Here is a 17500-nt window from a genome sequence, read left to right on the forward strand (position 1 = left end):
TCTTACTGGACAGAGATTCCTGTGGTTTACCATATCAGTCACTCACTCTCTGTTATTGCTACTATATGATGGCTTTTACCCTTTTCATGCAGTATGAATGGGATACTGTGCGTGAAACCAAGACAAACCAACTGGATGCTGTGTGTCATTTGAAATACATTGTGTGCGTGTGGTCCATACCCCTCTTACTTCAGATGTTTGTTTTTTGTATATGCTCAGATGCAAACTTAATGTACGCATGCTAAGCATGTTGAAGATGGCATTGAGTTGGTGCCTTTAGCACAAGAGCTCTTATAATTGTAACATTTGCAACCCACCCTTTTGTGCATCAGTCTAGTGGAGTCACTTTTATGTGAGTCCACTATTGGTGTTGACTCAGTAGAGGGGGTGTGTGTGTGTGTGTGTGTGCGCGTGCGCTATCTGTGTTGCTGTTCACCTGAAATAGACGTCTGTGTGTGTGTGTGTGTGTGTGTGCATTTTGTGAGTCATTGCATTTGACCTGGTAGAGGTGTGTGTGAGTGACAGAGCTGACATGAGGTGATGGGTTGGCAGAGCGCTCACTGGAAGCCCAGCGGTAGAGCTGTCCAAAGGGCAGCGCCTCTTGCACACACTGAGAACATGAGTTACGGTGCATCACATGCTCTGCACCCTCACCCCCTCTCTCTCTCGTCAATAATGCAGAGGATGGTTTGCAGGTTATTTAGAAGCATAGGATGCGTGCCTGTCGCGTCGGTTGTGTCCTGGTTTCTGCAAGGCTTGGCCTTCTGCTGCCCCTTAACCCGCCGAGGCAGTTTGAGGGCTGGTTTGGAGTTGGTGCCCAATCTCAAATGAACAGCTAAAGAACCGGCTCTTGGACAGGAAAACGGTTTCCGGAGTGGCACCAACACTTTGCTGGTCTACTACCAAGGATCGCTTATGTCAGAGGCTGCGGGCAGGATTACTGTGACCAACTAAAACTATTGGCCGCCATTAAAAAAAATGGAGCAGCTTAGTGAGTTACTAACTTAGCTGGTTAGCTAGCTAACTGTTGGGCAGCTAACATTACCCAAGAAAGCATAGCTACTAATTTCTCACGTCAGTGTTACGTTCATAACATTAGTGTTTTGTTCAAAGTTTGTGTGTGTGGGGATGGGTGTGTGTGGATGGGTGTGTGTGTGTGGGGGTGGGTTGGTGAGGAACCATAAAAAGAGAAAGAGAGAACAAAGGCAGGAGAGTCCATGTGGTAGTGAGAGCTCTAGAGTGGAGAGATTTGGAGGGAGGGAGGGAGAGCGAGTAAGAGAGAAGAGAGAGGGTTGAGCGAGTTCATTTTCAGCTTGGCAGGCAGCCAACCCCCTGCCTGTGGCTATGTGTAGCTCTGTCAGAGTGTGTGTGTGTGTGTGTGTGTGTGTGTGTGTGTGTGTGTGTGTGTGTGCGCGCATGTGTTTCTCCTCCTGTCTGGAGGCCCAGGCTGGTGTTTATGTCAAAGATTCTCTCTCACTCACACACACACACTTCCCTCTCTCTCTTTCTCTCGCTAATAATGGAAGTAAAAAGCCATTATAAAGGCAGGCAGAAGGAAGGCTCATCTCCCTGTCAGTCTTTTTCTTTTATACCATTCCCCTACTGATTTCTGTTCCCTTGCTCATATTTAATGTGAAGATGACAAGTACTTTTTTTCTGTCTGGAAATATGTGTGGTGTCTGACACACACACACACACACACACACACACACACACACACACATCTGCTCAACACACACACACACATCTGCTCAACACACACACGTACACACACACATCTGCTCAACACACACACGTACACACACACACACACACACACACACACACACACACACACACACATCTGCTCAACACACACACGTACACACACACACACACACACGTACACACACGTACACACACGTACACACACGTACACACACACACACACACACACACGTACACACACGTACACACACACAGTCATAGGCATAAGGAAGGTGTTGGCTCCTTGAAAAGAAGTCCTCCCTCGAGCATTTCAGGACTGCAAGTTTAGAGTGGAGAGTAAGCTCTGGTAAATCAATGGACTGTTGTTTTGGTGTGTGTGAGAGAGAAGGGGGGGTTGGTTGTTTTTTTAGAGAGATTAGTTTATTTACTCATGCTATACTGTGGGTGGTTGAGTGGGTATGAATCCCAGTAAGTGTGTGTTGTTTTGAGCTTGAGAGAGAGTTGCTTTTCAGAGTGCATTAGGGCGTGTGTGTGTGTGTGTGTGTGTTCGTTCATTCATCTACATCAGGTTCATCTACCCTGGCTGCTGTGCTGTTCCATCCGTGTTTCCTCTAACATTACTTCTGTTTGCCATGTTGCTCTGCTCTACTGCTGTGTTGTCATCAGTGGTTCGCTATTAATGATGTTTTTGCCTGAGATCAGGGTCATGTTGGTGTCTGTGAGAGGTGACGTGTGTTATATTCAACAGGATGCATTTATATCCAGCATGTGCAGATACAATAGTTGTGGCACAGCATTTTAAATTAAGTTGTTGTTGTTTTGGTACAACAAAGGGACATATGTCCTTCCTCTCTCTCTTATTTTGTCTGTCTGTCTGTGTCTGTCTGTCTGTTTTCTCTCTCTCTCGCTGCCTCTCTCAAATTGCAGGCCCACAGACAGACAGACAGACAGACAGAAATGAAATAAGAAAGCAGGAAACAGACAGTTGGTAGGGAGATGACACAGAGAGATGCTTGGTTAGGCGATGCCAGTTCTGTAGAAGAATTAGGGTGAAAGTGAAAGCGTGTGGGATAGGTGGGCTGTTGAAAAAGGAACACTGGTGTGTGTGTGTGTGTGTGTGTGTGTGATTGGTTTGGATTCATCAGAAGTGAAAGGAGAAACATGGAGTGCAGGGCATTAACAAATGAAGAAGCAGGGTGGTAAGAGGATTGTGCTGTAACCTGACGTGTGTGTGTGTGTGTGTGTGTGTGTGTGTGTGTGTGTGTGTGTGTGTGTGTGTGTGTGTGTGTGTGTGTGTGTGTGTGTGTGTGTGTGTGTGTGTGTGTGTGTGTGTGTGTGTGTGTGTGTGGCGCGCAGTCCACTCTTTGCCAGCTGCTTTTGGCAGGAGGTGCAGAATCAAATGCTAACACTCTCTCATTACGGACATCACACACAAGGAATGCCCATTCAACAACAACCCCTCCCGTGTGTGTGTGTGTGTGTCTTGGGACATGTTTAAGCGATAATGAATGTAATATATTATCTGTCCATGTACCATTACAATGTGTTGGAATTTGTAAGTTCTCAAGTGCGAATATATGTTTGTGTGTGTGTGTTATAGTTAGCATTTCTCAGTGTTTGAGTGAGTCAAGGCCATTTCAGTTTAAATGCAGCAGCTGCAACTAACATGGAAATGTGGTGTTGTGGAATAGGCCTACCTGCGTCCCTGGCAGGACATGAAGGAGATGGCATGGATGCCTTTTTTTTTTTTCTCTTTGAGAGAGGGGAATTGCTTTTGAGAAAATGGGATGGGATTTAGGGGAGAGGATGAATGTTGGACAGTGAGAGGAGCTCAGGGTCACTAGAGAGAGCGCATTGACCGGGAGTCCACACAGGGTGAGGGGTTGTGTCCGCTCACCAGCAGGTGTGAAATGCAGAGTTTTCTCCCTGTTTTCTACTCTCACGCACACACAGACACACACACACACACACACACACGTGCACTTTTCCACCTCTCTTCTGCCTGTGTCTTGAACTCCTGACAGCTTCCGCAGCAGTGACAGATTGCTTCTGACAGTTTCTGGGCCTTTTCCCGGAAAGCCTTGCCCATTAACACACACACACACACACACACACACACACACACACACACACACACACACACACACACACAGACAGTCCAACCAAGCACCCAACTGACAGCCCAGCCTCCCAAATAATTGTGGTACTGAATGTGTACTTACCGTAGCACCCATGTGTTCACTTGTTCAGTTCTCTGTCTACCAGATCCTCTTTAATGTTGACTCTTTTTTTTGCTTTGTTTTCTGTGTTTCACTTATAGGTCGCTGACCGCTGCCTGCCCCTCCTCCAACCCCGATCCCCCTTCACTGTCCAAAATGCACGGTGTCCTAGCCACGCCCACTTCCTGTGTGTAGAGGGAGTCCCCTGCTAGCGCCCGCCCCCGGCTGCCATGTCGTCCCACGGGCAGCCGCTGTCCCAGGGCCGCAGCCGAGGCGTCGACCCGCGCCACCTGACCACCTCCGCCCCCATGTCTCTGCAGCTGCAACGCTCACACACGGTAAGCGCACAGTCTACCCACACACACTCGCTGAGTCTCAAGTTTTGGTCATGAGAATTCTCTGTATTTGTGGATATTGCCAGCGTGTCGGTATGTCCATGTTTTTGCATAAGATCTGGAGTGCCCAAATCTACGCTTTGATTGCATTTTCATCTACGAGTCACCGGTCTGCTGTGTTTTTTTTTTTATTTATTTTTTTTTTATTATTATTTTTTTTTTATAGAAAACTATAATAATATATATAGACTTCCAGGAACTGTAATCTTGCCATGGCTGGCTGGGCCGATGAGTTCCTCACCCTTGCAATAGGATTAGGTGCGGTGGAAGGGATGGCGTAGGGGATTTGGCTTTGGGGTTAGTTCATTAAAGCAGGGCTCGCTGGATTTCCTGGATCTCCACCCTCCTGCTGTTTGGAGCAGAACACCTAGGCAGTTCTGTGGCCTGGACGCAGTCACGTAGGCAACAACTGTGTAATGCTGGGGCCTGGAATGCCAGATCAGATGAACTGGCCCATGAGTGCACTGCATACCCTCCTGGTGCAGATGTAGTGAAACAGTGTGCGGATCCACACTAGTCTTAACTAGAGGAGTTCTTGAGCAGAGACAATATTACGTATCGTAGTCCGCTTCACAGAATTACACTGAGCTGCCCTCGCCTACTTGACAGATTGAAGAAGAAAGCCCGGAGCTCTGAGAGGATTTAAGTGTTCAGCAGGACATAATGGGCCTCAGTGCAAGTGCCATTTGCTGTGAGGTTAATTATCAATATTTGATGTGTTTTTTTTTTTTGTCCCCATATAGTCTGTCAAAATCAAACAATTTTTCTTCCAATATTAGTGTTTTGCGCTGATAAAGTAAACGGCATGCTTGTGTGGGGCTGGCGGGTCGAGGGGTGTTTGCTGTGTGTTGGAGAGGGTGTTTTGGTTGACTGGACTTTGGGGATCTTGCCAGTCTGTGTTTGTGTGTGGAAGAGCACTGCGCATGATCAGACCCCCTGCAGCTGGAGCGGCTTTTGCCAACAGAGAATTATCGTGCTCCACTGGAGGTCATGACCTCCCTCCCTCCCTCCCCCAGTCTCTCTCCACCTATCCCCCTTCCTCCGCCTCTACTCCTCCCCTATGGCTCTTTCTCCACCCTCAGCACCTTTTTTTTTTTTTGTAGCTTGAACTCGTGCTGCTCTGTCCTGTGCAGTAGTCAGCCCCTCTACACCCCTACACTCCCCCAATATGCCCCCCCCATCCCAGCTTGCATTGCACTCTGACATGGTGTAGGCCATATGGTGGTTTCTACTGAGGATGTGCTGCTGTACACAGCTATCCTTATCTTCATGATAAGGGACGGATGTTATGATGCTTGATTGTATCACAAGTGCGTTCTAATTTGGCGAACTCCGGCAAATGAAAATGTGAAAATGTTCTCACCTCAGCTCTGCCCTGTGTGAGCCTGGTTTGAATTTCTGGGGATACACTAGCTACTGAAACACACACACACACACACACACACACACACACACACACACACACACACACACACACGCGCACACGCACGCATATCACAGACTTATTCATTAAACATTCAGTCAGGATTTCTTTTTTGCAACAAGCTGTCTTTCTCGCACACATGCACACAGACAAACATTCGACACGGAGGCAATCATTCGCGTCGGTAGCCATTAACTCACTTTCCTATACCCATACACATATGACTACTTATTGACGTTGGTTGGTGTTGCAAAGGAGCACACAGTGTTTGAAACATTTACACATGTCAAAACGAGCAGTTCTAACTGAACGCTGAAGATTTGTGAAATGGACTACTATTTTGAAGGGTCAAACTAACGTGCAGTCATCTGGGTGTTAAAAACAGATTTAACCTGTGCTCTGTATGGTAGTATATTTGTAACTATGGGAAATAGATGTTGGAGTTAAGAAGCTGTGTCTTCATGTTCAGGGGTTGGCCTTAAGAGGAATCCTACTCGAGGTCTGCAATGTCATGGGTGTACTGGTCGGTGTGTTTGGGTGGTGTTGTGCTGCATGTACATACCGCTCTATTCTGTGTTTGCACTGCTTTAATCTTATCCTCCTTATTCTGATAGTAATGCCGTGTGTGTGTGTGTGTGTGTGTGTGTGTGTGTGTGTGTGTGTGTGTGTGTGTGTGTGTGTGTGTGTGTGTGTGTGTGTGTGTGTGTGTGTGTGTGTGTGTGTGTGTGTTTCAGGATGTGGGACTGGTTGACTACCACCCTCACTCACGGGATTACCCAGCACACCTGGCCCTGTCCCAGCCACACCGCCGCAGACCCTCCCTGCTGTCTGAGTTCCAGCCTGGTAATGAAAGGTGAGCACTCTCTCTCACACTCACACACACACACACACACACACACACACACACACACACACAACCACGTGCATGCCCTGGGTAGAGAAGAATGTTATGGCACTGCAGTATTTTGCCATGTTTGCTTTTAGCATCCCTTAGAGAGGAGTGTGTGTGTTTGTTTGTTTGTTTGTTTGTTTGTCTCTTGCTGTCTTTGGAATCACTTAACCTTTCCTATTCCGGATGTCTTTTATGTAAGAGACGCAAGCACAAACAGTTGTTTCTGGTTGTGCTAGTTTCAGTAATGAAAGGGGCTGATCGTATAAGGAAACTAAATGAAAACACATACAGGATTGGTATTAAAAGATTCCTCCCCTGTAGGGCTGCAACTAACCGCCATTCATCTGTCGATTTTATATTTTTGATGAATTGACTAGTCGGCCTACTTTGAAAATAAAATCCTATATAATGTAAACATTCCAGAGCCAAGGCTTGTGCTCTCTCCATGCTTTTTGCATTAAACAGATGTTTTAATTGCACAACTCAAAACATTATATTCAATCATTAACTACATTAACTGATGCATTTGGCATTTTTTTGTGTGCCCTGAACATAATGGTCGTTGGTTTGTTGGTGCTGTTTAAGACGTGGGTAACATTTTCTTAGTAATAGCATACCATTCTAAAGGCTAGCCTAAGCGGCAATCCCTCCTGCTTTAGAGCGTGCGTTAGCATCTCCTCTGATCTGTCACCCGTCAAAATGTTTAGCCAGGTTTGGTTCCTCGCTAAGAAGACTAAACAAATAAAGTACAGTCTGCAAGCATTGCTTTGCCATTGGCGGCTACTCGAGTGGAAACGCTTCTAACATGGCTCATTTACGTCGGATCCGCTCCAACGATTCTTTTTGCGTAATCCTTCTTGCAGACAAAGTAAGAAGCGTACCACACTGGAAACATAACCTCCTTGCCAGAGGTTATGCAAAACCCTTTTCAATGGTTATTGACTGCCTGAACTCTATGAAACATGGATAAAAATGGACAGGCAGTCTATCTAGCGCTCCCCATTGATAGTTGGACCTCCAGCGCTTCAGGCCTAACAGCTGCTCATGAGGTAACGGGAGGGAGCTCCGCCAGCGCTGTCTCTTGTTTTCAGGCGGATCTGGTGCTAGCGCCACTTATAGGAGGACATTCCCCTGCCACAGCACCTGTACTCTTATCACACACACGCATCAGCTCCGCTATGAGAGTGGTGCTCACGGGAACACTCTATATGTGTGTGTGTGTGTGTGTGTGTGTGTGTGTGTGTGTGTGTGTGTGTGTGGGTGCAGCAGAACATCCCCTCTTTCATCTTGGATTTCTTCCATAATACAGCTGCGCTGCTGTGTGGTTATTTTTGTTTACGTTACATTTTACATTTAGTCATTTAGCAGACGCTTTTGTCCAAAGCGACGTACAAGGGAGAGAACAGTCAAGCTACGAGCAATAGAGACCTAGTGTAACAATAAATACTATTTTACATAAGAAATAGAAAAAAAAAATGCAAGTAAGTACTAGTAGAAGTGCAAGTTAGGAAGGGGGGTGCTCTCTGAAGAGTTGGGTCTTCAAGAGTTTCTTAAAGGTAGAGAGGGACGCCCCTGCTCTGGTAGTGCTAGGCAGCTGGTTCCATCAACGTGGAACTACGAATGAGAATAGTCTAGATTGCCCTACTTGCACAGATGGTAGTGCTAAACGATGCTCATTAGACGAGTGCAGCATCCTGGGGGTAACATTTGCCCTAACAAGAGCATTTAAGTAGATGGGAGCAGAACCAGCAATCACTCTGTAGGCAAGCAAGGTATGTGTTTCCATTTTTTTTTTTTAATGCAGTGGTTGTTAAAAAGCCTTCTCCCTGCACAGTGTAAGCTTGTGGATATGGGCCTATGCATATCAAGAGGGGTGGTAAAGCCTGAAAACACCAAGTTAACCTTGAAGAGACTAAAGCCTAATTTATGGTCAACCTTTTACGCAAACACGCAGAGCCCTCTCAGTCATTGCAAACCCTCTCCGAGCACCTCTCCGTATTTTTCAGTTACAATAACGGGGTTTTTACATTGCACAGTGTCAATTTCTCAGTAACTTTAAAACAATCTAAGCAAAAAAGTATCCCCCCCCCCCCCCCCCCCCCCCCCCCGTGGCCACACAGTAACGCAGTCGTAGAAGCATATTTCAGCCTTAATGCTGCTCAAGTCTCTTGGCTCGCCTCTATTAGCCTGTGGACTATTGCACAGGTGGTTAGGTATCTAAAGATGTTTTGTATACGGCCTAACATTACTTTGTTCACTGGCTAGTAGAAGGGCTCGCCTTCGCCAGTATCAGTTCAGTAAACTCTGTTGGCCCAGTAGCCACCGCCAAGGTCTGCATAGCGCCAGCGGAGTGCTACTAAAACTATGGTTGAAATGTGGGCACCAATGTTCCCCAGCTGCCTGCTGTCCATCGGCCGTGTTTCAGGACCCTTATCACCGCAGGACTGGCAAGTCTTTGGCTGTGATTTGGTGTGTGTTTCCCCCCTTATGGCCTTCGGTAAAGATAGCAGAGGGAAGGGTTAGGCTGACAGACAGCAAGTGCTTCAGCGATAACACCAGTGACTAGCACTATCAGCACTCATGATCTGACCTCAATTTCGTACACCCATAGCTGTGCCACCCTATGCTTCTCGTTCCTCTCTCCATCCCTCTCCCTCTCCCACCCCTCTTTCTGTTTTTCCCTGTGCTCTGACAAATCTCCCCATGGATCAGATTATGTTGCACGCTCATGCATCAGCGGGAGAGAGATAGGGAGAGGGAGAAAAGGGGAGTGTGAGTGTGAGAGTGAGGAAGAGAGAGAGAGAGAGAGAGAGGAGAGAGAGAGAGAGAGAGAGGGAGAGAGAGAGGGAGAGAGAGAGAGGGAGAGGGGGGGGGTGAGTGGGATAGAAACCACTGTGTGATTATGTTATTATGTAAGTGCCAAGCCTCCATGGAAATCAGAGGAAGTGGGTGAGAGAGAGAGAGAGAGCGAGCAAGAATGTGTTTGTGTGTGTGTGTGTGCGTGCAGAGGCATTAGCACATCTGGGGTTCTCTTTCTCATAATTAAGATGGCACCCACAGTCTCTCTTTCTCATGCACACACACACACACACTTAATCTCTCTCCCTTTCGCTCACTTATTTTTTGTCTTCCACAGATTGCATTCCTCCCCCGCTCTAGTTTTCATATGTTAATGCAGACACTGCTTCATTGGCTTACTGAGCCAGAAGTGAGCACACACCCCCCCCCCCCCACACTCCCTGCATCTCTCTCTCTCTTCTTTCTTTCTTTCTTTCTTTCTTTCTTTTTTTTTTCTCTTCTCTCTCTTCTGTCTGTCTTTTCTTTGTCCTCCCCACATACCCACTCATAGCAGCCTATAGTGAATGCAGAGCGGGGAGGCAAAGCAGGAGACAGGCAGGAATTACAGTCTCTGTGTGTTTTGACGTGTGTCCCTTGGAGAGAGTGACGCTGCACAGTCCACACATCTCACTTACACGCGCACACACACACAGGAGCCCAGAGGACAAACGCTTTGGTGCTCTTGTCTGTCCAAACCGAGAGAGCTGGAGTCGGAGAGTTCCCTCCTCCTCAGAAGCCACATTAAAGTCTTCCATCCCAGCAGGACTCCATGGCCAGCCCCACGTGCCTCTGATCTCCCCCCACTCCGACCGGGCGCCTCAGACCTGTAAACGCTGCCTGACGTGGCGAGGAGTCGTTAACGCCCGAGAGCTTTAACAGCCTGCGGCGACGAGTGATTAATGGTGTGTTCTTAAATAATCAGACGCGGGGATATGGGCGCTGCGCTTGGTGAGAGAGCCATCCCTGCCCCTGCTCCTGCCCCACTCCCGCTCCCATTAAAAACTCCTTTGCTGCCTGCATCACTCCTGAGTGTTGGCACGCTACAACATCTCTCTCTGCCAGTCACTCTTTCACTCTCTCATATATACATACATACACACACACACACACACACACACACGTAATGGTATTTAGAAAGATATAAATCTAAATACCATTACACGTGTCTTCATCTCCCTGGCTTTCTCTTCCTTTTGGAGACTATCGGACTGTGGTTCTTGGAAGACCATGAAAGCGTGTGGTTATGGAGAGGGGAGCGAGGCGGGGGAGGGGAATTGCATACATCCAGCCCAGATTACATCCTCTACCCTCCGTGTTTTGATTTCAGTGAAGTGTGGGATGTGGCGGTTTCGCCTTGTTTATTTTCTTAGTCTCCGTCTGTTGGGGAGGTGGCAAATCTTCACCTTGACCTGAGCTGTCTTTGTGTAGATTCCTGGAGAAGAAAATGGACACACACGTACAAACATACTAGGTCCTCCCGTGTGTGTGTGTGTGTGTGTGTGTGTGTGTGTGTGTGTGTGGGTGTGGGTGACATGGAAAATGTCACCTGCGCACATGCTTGCACACTCCATTTTCAAGTAGGCAGTCATGCATTCTCACACACACACACACACACACTGGCACACACACCTGGAGCAGAGCGTGACCGATCGGGTTTCGCCTGGGCACCCCATCCCCCACCCGGCTGGCTCATGACTAGTCTCTGTAATTGTTAACATTCCAAGCCACCCGCTGCGCTCTCTCTGTGGGAGTACTGTATACACTCACACACTCACACACAGACATGCGTTTACTCTCGCACACATGCACTCACACACCGAGCTCAATCCCTGCCTTTTTGTTGGGCTTACGGGTCAGTTTGGAGTGGATCAGATGTTTGGAATGGAAATGGAATGACCATGTTAAAGCTTCTGCACAGGTCCCTACATCTGCATGTGTCAACAAACACGCATACATACACGCACACACGCACACACGCACACACTCTCTCTGCTGTACTTTGTGCCCTGTGCAGGTGTAGTCAGAGGTCCCCATCAACACACTGGTGTGAAAGCACACAGGCATGTGTTAAGTACCATGTGTATACACACACACACACACACACACACACACACGCACAAAGCAGTAGGGCACTCTTATCTGTTTGATGGATTGGCACTAGGGTAAATCTGTACAGAGGTGCCTTGTGTGCTCCCTGGCTTCCTGACCGATGTTTCACAGTTTTGATGGCCTTGCATATTTACTATGTTACCCATAACCCACTCTGGCTCTCTTCTCCTCGCAGGGGTCAAGAGGTGCACATCCGCTATGACCACATCTACATGCCCGAGGCCAACAGCCAATCAGACGTGGAGTACGCTGAGATGAAACGCCCCCGTCTGGAGATGGGGACGGAGTCTTTGATGCGCCACTCCTCCCACCGCCCACCCCTGCCTATGGGTGGGGCTGAGGATGTGTCAAAGGTGACTGACCATATCTCTCATACCTACACTCTATCCTCACTTTGTTCTCATCAAAGCCACCTTTTCTGGTTCTTTTCCAAATATATTTGTATAACTGTTTTGTTTTAGAAGTGTTTTTTTGTAGAGAGAAATTCATTGTTGCATTGATGCATGATAATACTGTTTACTGCACTGTTATAGCACCGAAGGCAGCTAAAAAGGAACTATAAACACCAACTTAAACACTATAACACTTCAAACGGAAAGTATTTATTTAGTCATTGATATGTAGTCAGCTCTGGCAGTGTTGCCTAAAGTGTGTAACAAACAAGCGATCTCAGGAATGAATCTCAGTTCTGGCCTCTAGTCTCCTGAAGCGTGTTGTGGTCAGTTCGAGGACACCAGACACCACTTCTCATTGAAACCCAGTCTTCACTCCTTCACTTTCACTCTCATTTCACTCCATGCAAATGAGGAGTTCAGCTGTGATTATTCAAATGAAAGGGCTCGCTGTGATCTAACGCTCCAGTCTTGTGTGTGTGTGTGTGTGTGTGTGTGTGTGTGTGTGTGTGTGTGTGTGTGTGTGTGTGTGTGTGTGTGTGTGTGGAAACGTCTCCTCTCTGGTTGCGCAGCTGTGCGTAGGAAAAAAGCCAGCCTTGAAGTAACGGGATCTGTTGCTGCCATGATGTAGGCGTAGTTTATACCACCCCTGAGGAATATGAGCATATTTGATGGCGTTTGGGTTTGGTGGATAACAGGCATAAATTGGAGTGATGTTAGCGATGCTGAGGAATGCAGAGCTTTGTGGCTTTACTGCTCTGAGACCCCCTCCCCCCAGCTAATTATTCTTCAGACCTTTCCTTTTTTCATCCCTCTCTCCCACTCCTTCTTTTCTGTTACACTCCCAGTCCTCTCATCTTATTTAGTCTCTTCTCTCCCCCCCCCCCCCCCCCCCCTTTCTTTGTCATTCTCTCCTTCTAACATAATGTCGCCTGGTCTTTCACCCCCAGATTTGTTTCTCTCCTCTTTATCTGTGAGTGTCTGTCTGTCTGTGTCTGTCTGTCTGTCTGTCTGTCTGTCTGTCTCTTTTATATCCCTCTCCTCTTTCCCAATGTATGTGTGTGTGTGTTTCTCTCTCTCTCTCTCTCTGTGTCTCTCTCTCTCTCTCTCTCTCTGTCTGTGTGTGTGCCAGTGGCTGCTTGCCTTTTGACCAGGCCCTGCGTGAGCTGGGCTGGAGGGGAGATTAGGCCAAGGACGGCTCCAGCTGAACCTCAAGGGTGGAAACTGGGTCAGCGAGGTCGTAACCCTGGAGACCAGACTTGCAAGATGAGGCCCAGATGGTTTAGCCAGTTCTGGAGGCCTTAAATATCATTCATTCCCTCCGCTTAGAGTTAGTTTGGTCTTAGCATAGCTGTCCAAACGGATAACAGACTGGGGTTGGCTAGCACACACACACACACACACACACACACACACACACAGTTCTAGAGTCTATTTTGGAAATAGCCGTTGTTTCCACAGACAGTAAAAGATGTGGGTAGAGTAGCGCTCCAGTGTTTTGCTGGTGACGAAGTGAGGCCCATTTGACTTGCTGGTGGGCCTCTTCTACGCAGGCTCTTTATTACACAAGTGTCTGGAGACATGGAGCATTTTAGAAACATTTCAGAAACAACATAATGAGTGGTCAGTGAAGAGCTTATCTCAGCTGTTGGTTTCTGGTCATGCTGTGTGTATGTATGTGTGTGTGTGTGTGTGTGTGTGTGTGTGTGTGTCTGTTTGTGACACAGAATAAGAGAGACAACGGGTGAAAGATAAGTGGCAGATGCTTGGGATTATAACTCCGGCAAGACCAGCTCAGGGACGAGCTGTGTGGGTTTCTGTTTTCTAGGTCAGGGGCCCTGTACAGGGGGTGTGTGTGTGTGTGTGTGTGTGTGTGTGTGTGTGTGGTTACACAATGTAGGAAACGAAGAGGAATAGTGTGAAAGTGCTTTGTCATTACCCCCAAGACCTCCATGTGTTGCACAGGTGTGTTTGTGTGTAAAAGCGTTTGTCCATGTTAAAGGGATAGTACAGACAAAATTGACTATGGAAATCAGGTAGGAAATTAGAAGCATACTGTATGTAGAAACTCACTACAACTCTGTCTACAACTCACTAATATAACTGAATGAATGAAATCAAACAGTATTAGCCTACAGTCAACTGATTGAAATATAAACTATTATTAGATTACAGCTAAATTAAAATATAAGATATGTAGATGGAAGAAGTCTAGCCGCCAACACATTGAGCCCTTTTGTCATTCAGTTGTTGTGGCTTATTGGTGTTAATGACATTTTTTTATAGTTGAGGACTAATTCCTTTTATGGTGTATGACAAATCCATGTTTTAAACATCCATATGTCAGTGCTGGGCTGTTCATTTGTCTGTAGGTCTGTGTGTGTGCATTTGCAAATGTATGTGTCGTAACTTTGTGTAGTTGTCCCAGTATGTAGCATGAAGGACATTTGGAACACGCCATGTACCACAAGCATGTGTGTGTAGTCACACTGTTCTTTCACACCCTTCTGACTGGGGGTGTATGTGTGCATGAGAAAGAGGTGTCACCTCTATTCTCCTGTGTGCAGGGCCTGACATTCAGGGCCCGTCCACACAGAACCTGGATTGCCTGAATCCCAAATTCTTTTTTCCTGATCTGCCTTCCGTCCGCACGAATCCGGAATCCTGGGTCACTGAATCCGGAACTTTTTGAATCCGGTCTCCAGAGCGGATAAATCATCAATCCGCCAGTGAATCTCTGTTCATGTGGACGCCCGATCCGCACATTTTCTAACCCAATGACGTAATTGCCCCACGTGAACACCCCACTCCCCGCCTCGCAACCTCAGCCTAAACCCTTATTAACCCTGCTGCATCACTTCATAACTAAATCTAAACTAAATCGATGTTGTTAAGAAGCTGGTTAGGAAAGTGATGACATTAACAAACCACGTTTATCACTGTTTAATCTATTTGCATCAGACCATTGTTCAAAACCAGTTTTTAAAAGTGTCAGCAATAGCCTACATGATCAAATCTCACATGAAAAGATTTTTCTTATAGACGGAAGTTTCACAACAGTAACTTAACACAAACGAGGGTTATGGCAAAGTGCGCGATTCTAACTAGTCCTGTTTGAGTGCTGTGGTAGCAGTGATTTCAGGTGGTAGAGAAGTCGTTGGATCTCGACTTCTGTCTTCTGTCACATCTTCTTGTTTTTGCCATATCTAGGCCAGTTATGTTACCGTTACCTGTCTGAAGATCCTGAGGATTAATGCTTTGAACGTTTACATCACTGGCACTGCTGTGTGCGCGAAGCCCTTTTGGGTTTCTGTCGTCTTTCTGAGTGGGTTCCCCTTCAGATGATGGTTTTAGCCAGCTTCAAGTTCATGTCATTGAAACCTGTTTGTAAATGCTAATGAGAGATGCTGCAACAGCTGAGGGCCAGAAGTCTGATGCAGCGCGTCCGGCCAGTTGTCTCACATTCCACACAACGTTGGCCGAACGTTATTAGACATCGCTGTAAGTATGCGTGGGAACTTTCTGCATTATAAGTGCTAGATTTGCGGTAATTGATTAAATTGGGCTCAATGCCCACAGCACCGCACGGAAATTCAAACCCTGGTGTGTATTGTGTGTGTTATACAGAGAGAGGGAGAGCTTGTGTGTTTTTGTATGTGTGAGAGTTATCACACCCCGTCATCTGTATTTTGGTCCTGCCTTGTGCGGGTGTTTCCCCCCCAGGGCTTCAGGCTATTTTTGGTGGTTGTGACAATGAAGCCCCGCTGTGTGTGTGTTTGTGTTAGTTGTGTGTGAGATTCTGTACCAAGCAAGATGTGTGTAGAAGTTATTGTGCAACAGTAATTAATAAATGATGAATCTGGCCTAGATATGGCAAAAACAAGAAGATGAGACAATTGGACAAATGGAGGGATGGAGGATGGGTGTGAAAGAATATTTGCACAGAAAGAAGGGAAGATGAAGAGAGATCTCTCATCCACTTCCTGCTCTCTTTGCTGCTCCCTGCCTTTCAAAGGCTGATACAATCTGACAGAGCTTATATAATGGGGTTTACTCACACACACACACACACACACACACACACACACACACACACACACACACACACACACACAGAGAGAGAGAAAAAGCAAGCATGGAGAGGGGGAAAGAGCAACGGATGAACACATGTATAGAGTGCGACTGAATTTAGAAACAGTATGGACACACGAACACACAACAGTTATGAGGCTATGAGTGTAATGTCTAACTTATCTGCCCCCACACGTGGTCTTAGATGTAAGCTTAATGAGATACTTAAAGTTCAGAGGTACATGAACGCATGCAAACACACACACTCTACACACACTCTACACACACACACTACACAGTGTATTCTGGAAATATCAGTTGCCTCACACCTCCTGCTTAGTAGTCAGTGCTGATAAAGAACATCACAGAACTCTGTGTGTGTGTGTGTGTGTGTGTGTCTCTGCCTGGGTTTCCTAGCCTCATACCCTTTACCTACATTTTAAGAGTAGTCATAACACACGCTCACTTCACACTAAACCACATGTATTGGTTGTTAGTATGAAATTGGAGGTCACTTGCGTTCACAATCATAAACACGCATGTAGAGCTATTCTTGACGGTCACACCAATTGTTTAACTGCTGACACTGTTATGGTGAGGTACTGGCAGATAAGTAAGTGTGTGTGTGTGTGTGTCTGTCTGCTTTTAGAATAGTAATGTGAAAAACTCTTTTAGAAGTCATTATGAGTATTCTAGTTTCACACCCCAATACCATACTCTTCGCTCACACTCATGATATTACCCTGTTCATAAGGAGTGGTCATTGAGCTGCCACCAGGGTCAGAACTGAGATCCCCTCCAGTTTTCACAAGCCCAGCCTTTATTCTGCTTGCTGAGAGCACATGAATAGGCTTTTATAAAGGTAGGCAACACACCTCATCTATACTCCGTATTAATGAGTAAGGGATTACATATAGTTCGCCGGGCAGTATCGGAAAATAAATCCCGGCAGGACAAAAAAAGACCCAGACGAGCAGTGGATATATAAAAATATTCTTTTTAATCCTGACTTTGCAGGTGTGCTTTCAAACTGTGTTGCAGCTGAAAGGATTGTTAGAATGAAGTTCTCCTTAACACAAGAGCATTATATCTATACGTGTAGCCTTGGGGGTAGATCGTACTTCATTAACAGTGAGTAACAGGTCGATTTATGCACTGTAACCCATGTGTAGTCTATAGTCAAATTATCCGTATTGATTTCACATCATTAGCTAGACTAATGTACGTGTCCTTACATTTAGTCATATTAAATGTTCAAATTAAATGTACAAATGTACAAAATGGATAAATAGACAACCGTATCAAATGACTAATTTACTCTGACGACAATACACTACTAACAAGCCTGGCTGGACTTTTTGTCCACTATGATCTAGCCACAAATTATTATAGTGCATTCTTCCGGTGAAAAAAATGCATTGGTCATAGACTCCCCTTTTATGCGAATGCACACA

General features: G+C 46.4%; 1 protein-coding gene across 12 annotated transcripts in view; it reads left to right on the forward strand.

The window, feature by feature from the left end:
• Window positions 1-17500, forward strand: part of ncor2 (nuclear receptor corepressor 2) — an 89504-nt gene that overhangs the window by 22983 nt on the left and 49021 nt on the right. For all 12 annotated transcript variants that reach the window (XM_031570332.2, XM_031570325.2, XM_031570326.2 and 9 more), the window contains exons 2-4: window positions 4028-4264; window positions 6479-6597; window positions 11759-11936. In XM_031570332.2, the coding sequence (XP_031426192.1) occupies window positions 4157-4264; window positions 6479-6597; window positions 11759-11936 (405 nt within the window). In that variant the 5' untranslated portion in view covers window positions 4028-4156. The remainder of the gene's footprint in view (window positions 1-4027; window positions 4265-6478; window positions 6598-11758; window positions 11937-17500) is intronic.

This window comes from Clupea harengus, chromosome 7 (assembly GCF_900700415.2).
Source record: "Clupea harengus chromosome 7, Ch_v2.0.2, whole genome shotgun sequence".
NCBI classification, from domain to species: domain Eukaryota; kingdom Metazoa; phylum Chordata; class Actinopteri; order Clupeiformes; family Clupeidae; genus Clupea; species Clupea harengus.